Below are 12,557 nucleotides of genomic sequence, written 5' to 3'. Positions count from 1 at the left end.
CCGAGTGCCAGCCTGACCAATGCTGGGCACTGCCCTGCATGTGTTTGTAGCCAGTGACGTTGGTTTTCTTTTTTTTTTTTTTTTTAAAGATTTATTCATTTTTTATTACAGCTAGATATACAGAGAGGAGGAGAGACAGAGAGGAAGATCTTCCGTCCGATGATTCACTCCCCAAGTGAGCCGCAACGGGCCAGTACTGCGCCGATCCGAAGCCGGGAACCTGGAACCTCTTCCGGGTCTCCCACGGGGTGCAGTGTCCCAGTGCATTGGGCCGTCCTCAACTGCTTTCCCAGGCCACAAGCAGGGAGCTGGATGGGAAGTGGAGCTGCCGGGACTAGAACCGGCGCCCATATGGGATCCCGGGGCTTTCAAGGCGAGGACTTTAGCCGCTAGGCCATGCCGCCGGGCCCTTGACATTGGTTTTCAAGTCAATAACAGGAACCTACTTTTCCATCTGACTTTTATAAACCCCAAATAGATGCGAGTGTAACCCCAGATGTAGGTGTCCGTGGGTCCAAGGGACACGTCAGGCTGGCAAGAACTGGCACTAGGAAGGAGTGAGGTGGCAGCTGTGGGGGCTCCCATTCCTGCTGCCTGGGGGCCCAGCCCCTCCCCACCCTGGCCGTACTCGTCCTCCCAGCAGGTGCAGCTGGACCCACACAAGCTGGACGTGGGCTCGAAGCTGGAGCTGCTGAGCAGAGCCCCTGGTGCGAGCGTGTGTGTGGGGCTGCACTACACCCAGGACCTGGCCCGGCCCCTACTCTCCAGCACAGGTGAGGCTTGGGACGGGGTGGGTCTGGCCGGGGTCTTTATCCCGCAGCCCCCATGCATCAGGGGCATCCCTTCCCTCCCCTCCCCATCCAGCTTTCATTTAGCAGCCGCACTGTAGTACTGAGCTGTCTCCAAGGCGCAGCTGTTGGCCCCAGCAGTGACTGTGAGGCTCTGGAGATCTGACCAGCCATGCCAGCCTTACACACACAGGCCCGTGTCCCTGTGTGTGGGGGCTGGGGCCCCACTCCTGTCCAGTTTTGCTGCCTGTGAGCACAGGCCTGTCCATCCACTTCTGGACCTCCCTGTCCCCAAGGTGGTGGCACTGCCATCCCTGGATCCACTGCACCTTGGCATCCGGGACCCCGTTGGTCCTCACAAGGCTGCTTAGACACATAAATCTGCCTGTTGCCCACCCCAAACTTTGGGGTGTGTCCTGAAATCAGAAAAAAAGTATCCGTTGGCTTGAGAGGAACTGGGGTCTTCCTCCCATCCACGTGCAATATGATTGGTGTAAGTTGAGCTGCTGTTTCCTGGGGCAGGGGTTATGTGCACCTGTGTGTGGAGCCCCAGGCCCCTGGGTACCTGGGACATAGCGAGTGATGGGTCAGGTACTCAGACCCCTGTTGCCCCCATGGGAGACCTGGACAGGGCATTTGGGGAGTGAGCCAATGGGTGGGAGATCTCTCTTGCTGTTTATCTGTCGTCCTGCCTTTCAGATAGTGAGTGGTGGTCCCTGTGGGGTCGTTGCAGACTGCCTTGGAGAGCTTGGCTGTTTTCACACCCAGACTCTGCTGTGCTTTGAGCGTGAAGGTGTTTGCCGGCCCTAGCCTGCGGTAACAGCAGTGACTGCTGTGTATCACTTGGACGAATCTGCACCTGCAGACATTCGGCCCGCGTTCTATCTAGATGCTCCCCGCTAGGGCCTCAGCCGTCATTTCCCTGCCCTGAGCCACCTGTGTCTAGTTTTGCTCCTGAGTCCAGGGAAGGATGGGGTGGCCAGGGAGAGGGATGTTGTGCGCTTTTGGGGAGTGTTTTTTTTTTTTTAAGATTTATTTATTTACTTTATTGGAAGGTCAGATTTACAGAGAGGAGAGACAGAGAGAAAGATCTTCCATCCGCTGGTTCACTACCCAAGTGGCCGCAACGGCCAGAGCTGAGCCAGTCCGAAGCCAGGAGCCTCTTCCTGGTCTTCCATGTGGGTCCCAAGGCTTTGGGCTGTCCTTGACTGATTTCCCAGGCAACAAGCAAGGAGCTGGATGGGAAGCAGGACTCCAGGATACCAACTGGCACCTATATGGGATCTCAGTGCATGCAAAGCGAGGACTTTAGCTGCTAGGCTACCGCACTAGGCTCTGTTTTTGGAGCTTTTTCTTTTCTTTTTTTTTTTTTTTTTGAAAGGCAGGGCGAGCTTCCAATTCCTGCCTCACTCCCCAGTATCCATAGGGGCAAGAGCTCCATCTGGGGTCCCCACACAGAATGTGGGGTCCCCAGGATGTGGCTTTCCGAGGTGCACATTAGTGGGAGAGCTGGAGTCCTGGGCAGCTGGGATTCAAGCCTGCACCCCTCAGGGGATGCAGGGCCCCCCATGTCCTAACCTCAGTGGCAACAACCCTACCATGAGCTTTCTGAGTGGGGGACCGGTACTGTTTCGGGCAGCTCAGCCTTTTCTGGCCTGGGTGGGTTTGGGAGGACCCTTTTGTCAGGCTGCACCTGAGGTGACACAGCACACAGCACCCCTCTGTCCCTTCCTCCTCAGCGTTTTCTGGGAGCCTGTGCCCTCCGTCCTCGGTATTGCCGGAGCTGTGTTTGTGGGCTTGGAGGAGAAGCCATTTTCTCGGTTTCCCCCTGCTGCTGTTGCTCCTCTGTCAGGGGTGGGCGGCTTTGTCCTGGTCGCCTGTGGGGGTGACCAGCAGGCCTCATGCCCCTCAAGCAGACATGACCCTCCCAGCCTAGGGCCGTGTGGACTGCTCTCTACATCCAGTCCTGGGTTAGGGAGGGGACCTGTGAGCAGGATGAGGGCCCGGTCCCTGTGTCCAGCAGCTGGGTTGTGGTCACCACCCACAGGGAAAGTCCCAGAAACAGGGGCTACAGGTACTGCTTGATCCAGGCATCCCCTCTCTTCTGTCCTCCCCTTAGCATCCCAGATGGGGAGGGGGGGTGGGCAGGCGAGGGACCGTGTCTGCCCCTTCTGACTGGATATAGAGGCAGGAGGTAGAGGAATCGGGGACACCCATACTTGGGCCCCCGTCAGCTGGCTACCCCCATCCAGGTGTCGCCCACCCTGCCACCACCCCCTTTGGAGCCACCACCCGTCACAGCAGCTTTCTGCCCCCTGCTCACCTGACAGCAGGTGGGTGTCCCCAAGGCCCCTTCGGCACTTGGGGGGGGACGCATGGGGGTGGTTTGGGAAAGCATCTGCCAACTCCTGGACCAGGGGCCATACCCCCGGACTGGAGGCTCAGGCAGCAGGCACCCAAGCACAGACCCCTGAGCCCTGGTTGTCCCACAGACCCCTTCAGCAGATCCAGCACCTTCGGGGGCCTAGGCAGCCTGGGCAGCCACGCCTTTGGGGGCCTGGGCAGCCATGCACTGAGTAAGTGATCCCACCACTCTCCTCCCCACCTGGGCCTGGGCCCTGCCCACTAAGGGTTGCATTCTCTCCTCCCTGCTGGACTCTTACCTCCTCCCTGGCTGAACCCTCCCCACCCGGCCTGGACCCTCGGGGTGTGGCTTTCCGTTTGAGAGGGTGTCCTGGTACCATGTATGGGACAACTTAGTCGGGGGAGTCAGCCCAGCACCCCACCTCCGGCTTCTGCTCCCCACCAGCTCCAGGCAACAGCATCCTGGCCCCCAAGGAGGGCTCCTCACTACATGGCCTGCCCAGCCCCCAGGAGGCTTGGAACCGGCTGCAGCGGGCACCAGCCTCGTTCCCCACACCACCCCCGTGGCCCAAGCCCGGGGAGACTCTGCCCAGCCAGCCGGACAGAATCAGGGAGGAGCGGTGAGTGGGACCCCAGGGGTCTGGTCCTGGGAGGAATAAGAGGTGGAGAGGGAAGGGGAGCGGCCCCCATGGGCCATGGGCCTCACCTGCCCTAGGTCAGTTCCAGATGTAGCTCCAGCGCTGATTGTGCTGAGACCTGGTGCCCAGGGCTGACCAAGAGGTCAGACCTCGACCAGGGGGCACTGAGCACTTCCTGGGCACCATGGGCCTGAGGTAGGGTGGGACCCTGAGCCACAGGGTGTCCTGAATGCGTGCATCCACCCTAGGAGGGTTCCCCGTGGTTTCACAGGGGGATGCTGGGGGTGTCGGGGTACCTGTGTGGGGGGTGCCCGGAAAGGGGACTTCAAGGGGCCGGTGTCTTCTTGTTCCAGGGATCTCCTGGAGAAGACGCGCCTGCTGAGCCGCGCCTCCCCTGCGGCCCCAAGCAGCCTCCCAGTCACCAACCTCCTGCTGCATCCCGGGGTCCTCATGGAGCAGGAGGCTGAGCGCCGGGTCAAAGAGAGCCGCTCCCCAGCCAAGGAGGACTGTGCCCAACTGGCAGCGCACGCACCCTCGCCCACAGCCTGCACCAGGGGCGCCACCCTGGGCAACGTGAGGGTCAAAGAGGAGCATGGGGAGGATGAGCCGGTGTCCGAATCTGCAGGCAGCGGCCTGCACCCCACCAAGGAGCACCCACACGCGCTGTCCACGCCCCTGCAGCTGGGCCTGGGCCGCGAGCGCCTGAGTGCACCAAGCTTCACGTGGGAGCTGCTGGGCCCCACCTCCCGCGGCCTGGAGCTTCCCCGGGCTCCCGGTCCCTCCATACACTCGGAGCCCGCAGAGCGCCGCTTCCACGACCGTGAGCCGCTTGACTACGACCCCGTTAGCGGCGAGGAGCCAGAACACGCACGGGCCTCGCACCTGCTGCCCGCGGCTTCAGGGGTGGACGCCGTTGCACGGGGCAGCCTGCACTACCCACGGCTCAGGCCCGCGGCCGGCGCACTGCACAACGGGCTTCTGGCGCGGACCCCACCAGCAGCTGCCTCGGTGGGCGCGCCGCCCCCGCTGGTGGCCGCGCCCACACCCCCTGCGCGCAGCCGGCCTGCACCCCTCGGCGTGGGGCCCACGGAGACGCGCGACTACTCCCCGGCCCGCGGCGCGCAGGAGGTGGAGGCGCGGTAGTGGCGGCCCCCCGGCCCGGAGGCGGCGCGGGCCCTGCCGCAGACTGAAGGCCAATAGAGCCCAAGCACAGCTCCAGCCAGTCCGCCCAGCCTGCCGAGTCGGGTTTGGCACAGCGTTCTCCAGGGTGGGTGTCGTTTTCCGAGGTTCAGATTAGGCTCTTGTGGGGGACTGGGGAGAGAAAAAGCCAACCTACAATTTGTACCTTTTCCCCACAGGTGAAAAGCATTTTTAATGGATTTGTATTTTTCTTAATTTTATGCTCTTTAAGCATTTAAAAGACCAACAACAAAAAGAACTTTTGCTTGGTAATTTTCAGTTGGGATTTGCAGTTTACTGGGCTCAGCTCTCCCAGAGCCTGGGGACGCTTTGTCTTATTTATGGAGGAAAAACGGTCATTCTATCCAATGCACTGTGAGGCTCCCGCTCAGGCTCACCCCCCCACACTTGGTACTTGGACTCCAAGTTACAGATATATATTAAAATGATGATTAATAATAACTCACAAGACTTTGTTTTTGGCCTTATTCTGTTACTCAGAACTAGGAAAGTGTTGTTTCTAAATAAGGGCAGAGACAAATGCAGCGTGTGGCACTCCGTGGGTAACAGGAAGTTCTTTACCAACTAGCTTCCTGAGAACTGCTGGTTGGTATCAGTCTGCCCCCCACCACCCCGCGGGCATCCTCAGCTATGCAAACCCCGTGCCCTTGGGAGAAGGCTCTGGAGCACCTTCCTGCCCTTGGAGGTGGTGGGTCCGCTCACACCCACCTGCAGCTCCCAGTAAGCTCCACTCACACCCCAGGCCAACTGTCCTGTGTTCCCAGTTGGGACAGCAGACCAGGAAGTGCCAGAAGTGCAGGAGTCTAAAGGCTAATTACAAAACAAAAAATACCCTGTTGTCTGTCCACCAGAGGAGCACCTTGGCGGCCGCTGTCAGCACCTGGCCACACTTTGCCGGGACTCGGAGGAAGAAGCACATTCTGCTTTCCTGTTAACTAATGAAGATAAATGCAACCTTAGCTTGGGATGAAGTTGTAGTTCAGTGTTCTGTGTGTTGAGACTAGTGAATGTCATGCATGCCTGGCTGACCCCGCCCCACCCTGGGTACCTCAGTGGCCAGTGGTGGCTGAACCTGGACCTCCCACTCCCAAGCCCCTTGGGAGTTTCCCCTGCTGGAATCTCCCTCACGGTGAGCTCCTGCACATCCTCCAGGTGACCTGTAGATCCTCATTGCCCTTGGGACACCTGGGGGTGTCTGTGTGGGACTGGTGCCGCCCCCTCTGCCCTAGCTCCATCAAGACCCAGGAAACAAAGGCTCTGGGAGAAGACAGAGAAAGGGTGGGGTTTCCCACCTGTGCAGCAGGCACCAAGCCTCTTGGGTGTGCTTTTGTCAAGCGCTTGTCTGCCACTGCCTGCTGTGGAAATGAGGTGCTGACGTGGCCTCAGTCACTCAGCCTTCCTAGTTGAACGAGCAGTCAGCCGGGGCTGCTCCATGCCTAACTAGAGACCCAGGGAGTTCTAGGGACAGTGGGGTAGCAGGAGGCTTCCCAAAAGGTCACTGGACTAGATCATCAACCCCACGAGGTTACTTCACGGTGGCTTACTGCTTGGGTCAGTGCTCGGGCTGTGCCAGGCTGCAACCAGAACCTTAACTCTGCTAGATCCGTCCTTGAGTGCCATTGTCATCTCTCATTGTCCAGCAGGGCTGCAGCCGCTCCCCTCACCATGTTTTGCAGGGATAGGGTGCATTGGAACCATCCTCAGGGTTCCTGTTGTGCCCTTTGGGCTGGGGAACACCAGTCCCTGCGACATGACTGGCCAGGCCTGGAGACTAGGACAAAGGAAGCCCAAAGAGGCAGGTGGGGTGGGCTGCATGTGGTGGTGTGCAGCAGAGACTGCTTGGGAACTCAGGAATGTTGCACAACAGTTTTTGAGCTAAAAGCCTTTGGACACAACAAGTATACAGCCACAAGCAGGGGTCGAGTTCCTGACCAGGCCACTTGGGGATGCTGCATTGGTCCCTTTTAGTGGGGTTGGCAAAAGCCCAACGTTGCTCCAGAGTGCAGCCTCAACGATGCAGAGGGGGATCATCAGGGACAAAACCCAAGTGAACTCTGTCCGTGGAAAGGCCCGTGAGGGCAGATGAGAAAGGCACTCTCCAGTGCAGCCTCCTAGGATCTCTGAGGAAACACATCCTGGGGTTACCCGCTGAGGGACAGACTCCCATGTCACATCAGAAGACACTCCCAGAGTTACTCTTTGAGGGACACACTCCCTCTGTCACGCTCTGAGGAGACACACTCCCTCTGTCAACCTCTGAGGAGACACACTCCCCGGGTCACCCTCTGAGGAGACACACTCCCCGGGTCACCCTCTGAGGAGACACACTCCCTCTGTCCCCCTATGAGGAGACACACTCCTTCTGTCCCCCTCTGAGGAGACACACTCACTCTGTCACCCTCTGAGGAGACACACTCCCTCTGTCACCCTCTGAGGAGACACACTCCTTCTGTCACCCTCTGAGGAGACACACTTCTTCTGTCACCCTCTGAGGAGACACACTCCCTCTGTCACCCTCTGAGGAGACACACTCCCTCTGTCCCCCTCTGAGGAGACACACTCCCCGGGTCACCCTCTGAGGAGACACACTCCCTCTGTCCCCCTATGAGGAGACACACTCCTGTCCCCCTCTGAGGAGACACACTCCCTCTGTCCCCCTCTGAGGAGACACACTCCTTCTGTCCCCCTCTGAGGGGACACACTCCTGGGGTCCCCCTCTGAGGAGACACACTCCCCGGGTCACCCTCTGAGGAGACACACTCCCTCTGTCCCCCTCTGAGGAGACACACTTCTTCTGTCCCCCTCTGAGGAGACACACTCCCTCTGTCCCCCTCTGAGGAGACACACTCCCCGGGTCCCCCTCCAAGGAGACTCACTCCCCGGGTCACCCTCTGAGGAGACACACTCCCTCTGTCACCCTCTGAGGGGACACACTCCCTCTGTCACCCTCTGAGGGGACACACTCCCTCGGTCCCCCCTCTGAGGAGACACACTCCCTCTGTCACCCTCTGAGGGGACACACTCCCTCTGTCACCCTCTGAGGGGACACACTCCCTCTGTCACCCTCTGAGGAGACACACTCCCTCTGTCCCCCTCTGAGGAGACACACTCCCCGGGTCCCCCTCCAAGGAGACTCACTCCCCGGGTCACCCTCTGAGGAGACACACTCCCTCTGTCACCCTCTGAGGGGACACACTCCCTCTGTCACCCTCTGAGGGGACACACTCCCTCGGTCCCCCTCTGAGGAGACACACTCCCTCTGTCACCCTCTGAGGGGACACACTCCCTCTGTCACCCTCTGAGGGGACACACTCCCTCTGTCCCCCTCTGAGGGGACACACTCCCTCTGTCCCCCTCTGAGGAGACACACTCCCCGGGTCACCCTCTGAGGAGACACACTCCTTCTGTCACCCTCTGAGGAGACACACTTCTTCTGTCACCCTCTGAGGAGACACACTCCCTCTGTCACCCTCTGAGGAGACACACTTCTTCTGTCACCCTCTGAGGAGACACACTCCCTCTGTCACCCTCTGAGGAGACACACTCCCTCTGTCCCCCTATGAGGAGACACACTCCTTCTGTCCCCCTCTGAGGAGACACACTCCCTCTGTCCCCCTCTGAGGAGACACACTCCCCGGGTCCCCCTCCAAGGAGACTCACTCCCCGGGTCACCCTCTGAGGAGACACACTCCCTCTGTCACCCTCTGAGGGGACACATTCCCTCTGTCACCCTCTGAGGGGACACACTCCCTCGGTCACCCTCTGAGGAGACACACTCCCTCTGTCACCCTCTGAGGGGACACACTCCCTCTGTCACCCTCTGAGGGGACACACTCCCTCTGTCACCCTCTGAGGAGACACACTCCCTCTGTCCCCCTCTGAGGGGACACACTCCCTCTGTCCCCCTCTGAGGAGACACACTCCCCGGGTCACCCTCTGAGGAGACACACTCCTTCTGTCCCCCTCTGAGGAGACACACTTCTTCTGTCACCCTCTGAGGAGACACACTCCCTCTGTCACCCTCTGAGGAGACACACTTCTTCTGTCACCCTCTGAGGAGACACACTCCCTCTGTCACCCTCTGAGGAGACACACTCCCTCTGTCCCCCTATGAGGAGACACACTCCCTCTGTCCCCCTCTGAGGAGACACACTCCTTCTGTCCCCCTCTGAGGGGACACACTCCTTCTGTCACCCTCTGAGGGGACACACTCCTGGGGTCCCCCTCTGAGGAGACACACTCCCCCGGTCACCCTCTGAGGAGACACACTCCTTCTGTCACCCTCTGAGGAGACACACTTCTTCTGTCACCCTCTGAGGAGACACACTCCCTCTGTCACCCTCTGAGGGGACACACTCCCTCTGTCACCCTCTGAGGGGACACACTCCCTCTGTCCCCCTCTGAGGAGACACACTCCCTCTGTCACCCTCTGAGGGGACACACTCCCTCTGTCCCCCCTCTGAGGAGACACACTCCTTCTGTCACCCTCTGAGGGGACACACTCCCTCTGTCCCCCTATGAGGAGACACACTCCCCGGGTCACCCTCTGAGGGGACACACTCCCGGGGTCCCCCTCTGAGGAGACACACTCCCCGGGTCACCCTCTGAGGAGACACACTCCTTCTGTCACCCTCTGAGGAGACACACTTCTTCTGTCCCCCTCTGAGGAGACACACTCCTTCTGTCACCCTCTGAGGGGACACACTCCCCGGGTCACCCTCTGAGGAGACACACTCCCTCTGTCACCCTCTGAGGAGACGCACTCCTTCTGTCACCCTCTGAGGAGACACACTCCCTCTGTCACCCTCTGAGGAGACTCACTCCCCGGGTCACCCTCTGAGGAGACACACTCCCCGGGTCACCCTCTGAGGAGACACACTCCCTCTGTCACCCTCTGAGGAGACACACTCCTTCTGTCACGCTCTGAGGAGACACACTCCCTCTGTCACCCTCTGAGGAGACACACTCCCCGGGTCCCCCTCTGAGGAGACACACTCCCCGGGTCACCCCCTGAGGGGACACACTCCCTCTGTCACCCTCTGAGGGGACACACTCCCGGCGTCCCCCTCTGAGGAGACACACTCCCTCTGTCACCCTCTGAGGAGACACACTCCTTCTGTCACCCTCTGAGGAGACTCACTCCCCGGGTCACCCTCTGAGGAGACACACTCCCCGGGTCACCCTCTGAGGAGACACACTCCTTCTGTCACCCTCTAAGGAGACATGTCGCCCGCTGCTGCCGCCCAGCAGCGGCGACACTAAAAATGCCGAGTCATACTCTTGGGGGTCCAGGAAAAGCTTTTGGCAACCGGACCTCTCACTGCCAAAAGCGGCTGCTTTTTTTTTTTTTTTTTAAGATTTTTTATTTTTATTACAAAGTCAGACAGAGAGGAGGACAGAGAGGAAGATCTTCCGTCCAATGATTCACTCCCCAAGTGACCGCAACGGCCAGTGCTGCGCCGATCCAAAGCTGGGAACCAGGAACCTCTTCCAGGTCTCCCACGCGGATGCAGGGTCCCAAGGCTTTGGGCCGTCCTTGACTGCTTTCCCAGGCCAGAAGCAGAGAGCTGGATAGGAAGTGGAGCTGCCAGGATTAGAACTGGCGCCCATATGGGATCCTGGGGTGTTCAAGATGAGGACTTTTAGCCGCTAGGCTATCGCGCTGGGCCCAAGCGGTTGCGTTTAAAACCTTCTCTTTGCAGTGCCTGTACGCATTTGTCCAAGCTTTCCTACCCGCGTCTTCCGCCACCCTTCCTCCCTTTTTCTGCCACCCTTCTTCCCATACTCTCTGCTTCATTCCCCAGTCTTTCTCCTAGTCGCCCCTCAGTCTCCTCGTCGCCCCCAGTCTTTCTTCGTCGTTGTCTGTTGTCTGTCTGTCCGTCCTCTGTCCGTATTCATCTGTCTGTCCTCCCACTAGCTTTTACCCGCCACTTTTATATAGTTCTCCACCAATCACTTCTCTCCGTGGGTCCACTTGGCGCTACGTGATAGGCCAGTAGTCAGGGGGAACTAGCCTATCCTGTTTACCTGCTGGCGAGACCAGCTCCGCCTCTTGGCCCTGGGCCAGCCGCCATCTTGCAACGGCCCCTCCTGTTAGAGTACTGGCCAAAGCCCCCGGACGTCAGGGTGTGAGCTAGTCAACCCCCAGAGAACGACAAAGAGTCTCTCTGGTAATGCAAACAGCAAACAGAACTTATCGCGCCAGCATGCTGGGGTCAGACCGCAGTTGGGGCACGCAGGCCAGCCAAGCAGGGTGGTCGGACCCCGAACAGCTCAAGTCAGTAGCTTATATAGGCCCTTTGGGGCTGGGAAATACATCAAAAGTAACAACCTTAGACATGTTCATTATTTTAGGGCCTTCAGGCACAGGAGCCTGTTCCGTTCCCATACCCACTATCTTTATGGCTCATCCCATTCTCACACTCTTATCTTCCTCCTGTTTTTGGGACCGGAGAAGAACTGTGCCCTTGCCTTCACAAAGTTGCAAGGCAGCAAAGAACAGATTTATCCCTAAAGCGGAATCCTCCCAAAGTCCGGGCGCCTCCTGGCCTAGCAAAGTAGCAGTTGTTCAGTACAAAGGAATCTCACACTGCCCAACAATAACATTTTACCCACACTCTAACACTCCCAGTCCCAGGAGAGGCTTTAACACCCCGCTCTGCACAGAGACACACTCGCTCTGTCCCCCTGTGAGGGGACACATTCCCTCAGTCACCCTCTGAGGGGACACACTCCATGGTCACAGGAGGCACTCCCGGGATCACACTTTGAGGGACCCACTCCTAGGGTTTCCCTCTGAGGGACACACTCCTGGGGTCACTCTTGAAGGATGCTTGTGAGGTCACCTTCCTAGGGTACACATTTCTGGGGTCATTCTGAGAGACATCACACAGCACACCCTCTGACCAGGAGAAGAGTGTGGAGTAAGGAGAAATGGCAAGATCATTTGCACCCCGCTTCCCCACCAGCCCCAGCTTGCCGCCACACTAGGTGCTCAGCTCTCCTGATCTGCTGGAGTGTTCTCTGTGTTAACCTGGTCACCTCACTGACCCCAGTTTGAATTTTGGGCACTTTCTCAGCTTTGCCCCATTCTACCTCGTTCCCTGACCCTCCACCGTCTCAGCCTCGAGTCCTAACTCCTCTAACCTGCGGACGAGAGCCTGTATCCCAACACCCCACATCCTGAACCCAGGCTCTTGAGCTGTCAGGTGTCGCCGCCAGCAGCGACACTACCTATGAGGCACACTCTTGAGGGTCTAGGAAAAGCTGAAACCGCAACCGGACCCCTCACTGCCAAAAGCAGCCACATTTAAACCCTTCTGTCCGCTGCCCCTTTACCCATTGGTCTTAGCTTTTCTCTCAGCTTCTCCAGCCCTCTCTCTGCCACCCTTCTTCCCGTTCCGCTCCTCTTCCCATAGGTCTCATTGCCCTTGCACCCCTCTCCGCTTTCCCCCCCGCCCGAAGATCCCAGCTTTTCCACCCTTCTCTGCTGCCCCATTCTTCTCTCTCTGACCCTCGTTCTTCTCCCCATCCCGCTCCTCTAGCTCCAGCCCTGGTTTCTCTCATC

At 58.9% G+C, this 12,557-nt stretch overlaps 1 protein-coding gene across 5 annotated transcripts in view; it reads left to right on the top strand.

The window, feature by feature from the left end:
* The window catches only part of FBRSL1 (fibrosin like 1), a 35,494-nt gene extending 30,056 nt beyond the window's left edge, over positions 1–5,438 (top strand). For 3 of the 5 annotated variants that reach the window (XM_058656515.1, XM_058656516.1, XM_058656513.1), the window contains exons 16-20: positions 641–773; positions 3,041–3,121; positions 3,281–3,364; positions 3,598–3,772; positions 4,144–5,438. In XM_058656515.1, the coding sequence (XP_058512498.1) occupies positions 641–773; positions 3,041–3,121; positions 3,281–3,364; positions 3,598–3,772; positions 4,144–4,933 (1,263 nt within the window). In that variant the 3' untranslated portion in view covers positions 4,934–5,438. The remainder of the gene's footprint in view (positions 1–640; positions 774–3,040; positions 3,122–3,280; positions 3,365–3,597; positions 3,773–4,143) is intronic. The other 2 variants (XM_058656518.1, XM_058656514.1) reach the window with 1 other exon arrangement.
* Positions 5,439–12,557: the final 7,119 nt, after the last annotated feature.

Source organism: Ochotona princeps, chromosome 29, assembly GCF_030435755.1.
Source record: "Ochotona princeps isolate mOchPri1 chromosome 29, mOchPri1.hap1, whole genome shotgun sequence".
Lineage (NCBI taxonomy): Eukaryota > Metazoa > Chordata > Mammalia > Lagomorpha > Ochotonidae > Ochotona > Ochotona princeps.
This window is presented reverse-complemented; position numbering and strand designations above follow the sequence as displayed.